The sequence below is a fragment of the Apteryx rowi genome, unplaced genomic scaffold (assembly GCF_003343035.1).
Source record: "Apteryx rowi isolate R43461 unplaced genomic scaffold, aptRow1 scaffold_94, whole genome shotgun sequence".
Lineage (NCBI taxonomy): Eukaryota > Metazoa > Chordata > Aves > Apterygiformes > Apterygidae > Apteryx > Apteryx rowi.
Genome location: NW_020451249.1, coordinates 1492462 through 1495755, shown reverse-complemented (window position 1 = coordinate 1495755; position 3294 = coordinate 1492462). Strand labels below are relative to the sequence as shown.

Here is a 3294-nt window from a genome sequence, read left to right as displayed (position 1 = left end):
GGGCCGGCGCGAGCCCGCCCGCCCGCCGGAGCCACGGCACCCCGGGGCCACGGCACCCCGCAGCCGCCGGCCGAGCCAAACGCAGCAACCTGTGCGCACGAGCCGCGCGCAAAAAAAAAAAAAATCCCTTCCCCGGGCAGCGCTGGCGACGGCTGGCGGAGTTTTGAGCTTTGCCCTCACCTACTCTTGTGCAAAGAAAGGGTAAAATCGGGGAGAAAACCACGAATGCTGTGGCATCTTGCTTCCTGATCCGCGCTGTGCATTTAGGGACCCATCCCCTAGCCCCGGTGGATGCRCTAAAAAAAAAAAATGCCAGGGATGAATATTTATCTGTGGGTGGCAAGTGACAGATGCTGGGGCGAGGATTCGAGGATACTTCGCTGCGATGGAGCTAATAACTCGCCCGGGTAAACGAGAAACATCCTCCCCAGTCGTCGCCTCCCCTGCGCGATGGCTACGCAGCCGCCCTGCGAGGAGCCGCCCGCCCGCGGCCGGCTTCCGAACGCAACGGCACAAGGTTCAGCGAGGGCTGGTGTCYGTGAGCCCGCGGGTGCCCAGCTCGGGCGTTTTTTCACCCAGATTAACCGGAGACGTGCAGCCGGGAACATGCCCTGCTCCCCGGGTGCTCGCAACCGAGTTGGTGCAAGTGCAATCGCAGGTGGGTTCAGCCACCCGCCCCGGGCGGCCGCCGTGCCGAAACGCGGGGAAAGCGGGCGTCCCGGGCAGCAGGAGATCCGCGGGATCGCCCGGCCCGGGCCTCGCCGCGGGCACCGGCGCGGGGCTCTGCCTAGCCCAGCTCCTCCTGGATCCCAGCGGGGTTTGCAGACTCTCCGTGGGAGAGCGTTTCGCTACGGATCCCAGCCTTTTTTTCTTAACTCCTCCTAAAATAACAGAGAGGCAACATATATTTTCAGTCCCAAACCCCGAGAAGCCAGACCGGCCTGCCAAGATGGAAGAAGAAGCTTTTTGCTTCTGGTAGGTTCTGGGAAGCCGCGAGCCGCTCGCAGCGCACCCCGCTTGGGATGTGCTGCCTGGGTTTCCCGGAGCGGGCCCGGCCGGCATYCCGCGGGGCGCGTGCCCCGAGCCCGGGCCGGCCTCGCCGCCGCAGCCCTCGCAGCCCTGTAGTTAGGGCAGACTCATGCAGCCTCCATCCCTGCTCTCCGCCTTCCTGAAAACATCCCCGGCGGGGTGCGCACGCCGGCGGGGGAGCAGAGGGACGGCGCCGCGGTTCGGAGCACACGGAAACCCCCCTCCACGTCCCCTCCTAACCCTTTCGCCTGCGGGAGATGGTGCTTGTTCCTGGGCCAAGCTTTACTCTAGCCCGAAGGACCATCAGAATTTCTACACCGCTTGCAGACACAAACCCAGCAGCTTTCCACTAAGCTCCCGGCTTTATTCCAGGTACATGAAACAAAAGGTTGCAGCTGTATTTGCCTTCAGGAGAAACCAACCAGTAAAAAATCATCTTTAGAATAAAGAGATCATTCCACGTCCCCCTGGGGAAGCACAAAAGAGCAGCTCCAGGTAACGGTTCATCTCGCCTCCCCGTATAATCACAAAGCGGCAAACTAGGTTTTCTAGAGCAAGGTCTTGCAGCACCTTTCAGGCAGGCTGAGATGGAGCTCATAAACACTGCAATTTCCTTCGTGTAGCAGTCCGGGAAAACGATAACGTCTAGAGGAACGAGCCTGCTTTGGACGAGCCCATTCAGCAGCCAAACGACGGGGCGGCCTCCCTTAATTCCCCCGGCTGCCGGCAGGTAGGCCTGGCTCGGATTATGGTGGCAGTTCAGATGCAAGTCGCCACAGAACGTTAGAGAGGATGATACAGCCACTTAGAGCAGAGCACCAGCTGTTTCTCCTAGTTCGGCCTTAAAGCTTGTTAGTCCGGCAATTTCTGATCACTCCGACTGGGTTTTCTTGTTTTCTATTTAATCCCAGTTTCCCCTCAACGTCTCGTTAAGCCGTGTTGATGGCATAGAATAGCTTTTGTGATCCCTCTGAGCCCCTACGCTAAGCATTAAGCCGTAAACTAGGAATGTAAGAGTCTTGTCTGAATTAAAGTCTTTTGCCTGGTATTACGAAGTGTGGGTCTGCGCTGGAGGGGCTGCAAGGCCRTGCAGCCATGCAGGCACCGGACCCTCTCCCCGAAGGCACCGGCAGCCCTGGAGCTGCCCAGAGCCGCCCGAGATCCCCCCGCGCGCCCGAGTCCCCTCGGTCCTGGCTCGCTTCAGCCACTCCACGCAAATCCTACAGGTTACAGTGGTGCAGTCATGACCGCGGATCCCATGTGCAACTCGGTCGCTCTCCCATCGGCACAGCCACCCCATCCTCCGACCCACGGCGCGGGAGCTGGCGGTCCCCCGGCCCCACCGCCCAGCGCGGCCGGCTCCCCTGCCCAAAACGCCGGGCCGAGGAGGGGGCCAGGCACAGTGCCCCGTGACCCGTCGAACATATGGGGCTACCTGTGGCAAAGAGCTGGGCTGGTGCCATGCTGGGCTGGTCCTTGCATCCTGGAGGAAACTGGTCTGAGCATCCCTCGCTCCCCGCTAGCAGGTTGCAAACTCGCAGAGTTCAGCCCAAACAAAGGGTCCCCGCTCGGCGGATCAGACCCACACGCCACCGCCCGCCCGCCCGCCCAGGCTGAGAAGATATCAATGCACCACCTACCTCCATCCGAGTAGGTCTCTGTCCCGTAGCCATCCTGTAATCCATTGCTCCAGGTGCCTTCATACTTGGCCCCGTTTCCAGTGCATTCTCGGACCCCGTACCGTCCCTTAAATCCATGGGTCCACTCTCCTTTGTACACCCACTTCCCCTTGCTCTCCATGCCAATGCCATGGCGCTTGCCCTGTGCCCAGGTGCCCTGGTAAGTGTTGCCGCTGGGCCAAGTGTAGACCCCCAGCACCTCAAAGCCGTGACTCCAGGAGCCCGAATATTCACCTTGACCCTTCGGGCCGGTACAGATTCCGTGGCCATGAGCCTTTCCGTCCTCCCAGCCTCCACAGTACGACCCTCCATCRTCAAAATTAAACCTTCCCCCACTGGACATGCATGTAATTCGGTTTGCAAATCCCCCAAAAGGTGAAAAAAAAAATGCAGAAAATAAAATGAGAACGATGACTTGGAAAAAAAAATATCAAATCAAATCAAATCAAACTCAATCGAAATCATGCACCAGATCCAGGGAGCTGCTTAAGCCAGTTTCTTGTGATTATTCATTCTCTGGGAGTATGTTCAGGATCAGTTCTCTCTTCCCCTGCTGTGGAAACAGTATCATTAAAAAAAAAAAAAA

The 3294-nt window shown here is 58.8% G+C and overlaps 1 protein-coding gene across 1 annotated transcript in view; it reads right to left on the bottom strand.

Annotated features, from left to right (window-relative positions):
* JPH3 (junctophilin 3) overlaps positions 1 to 3051 on the bottom strand; it is a 54923-nt gene extending 51872 nt beyond the window's left edge. The window contains exon 1 of the mRNA XM_026092040.1: positions 2670 to 3051. Within this exon, the coding sequence (XP_025947825.1) occupies positions 2670 to 3051 (382 nt within the window). The remainder of the gene's footprint in view (positions 1 to 2669) is intronic.
* Positions 3052 to 3294: the final 243 nt, after the last annotated feature.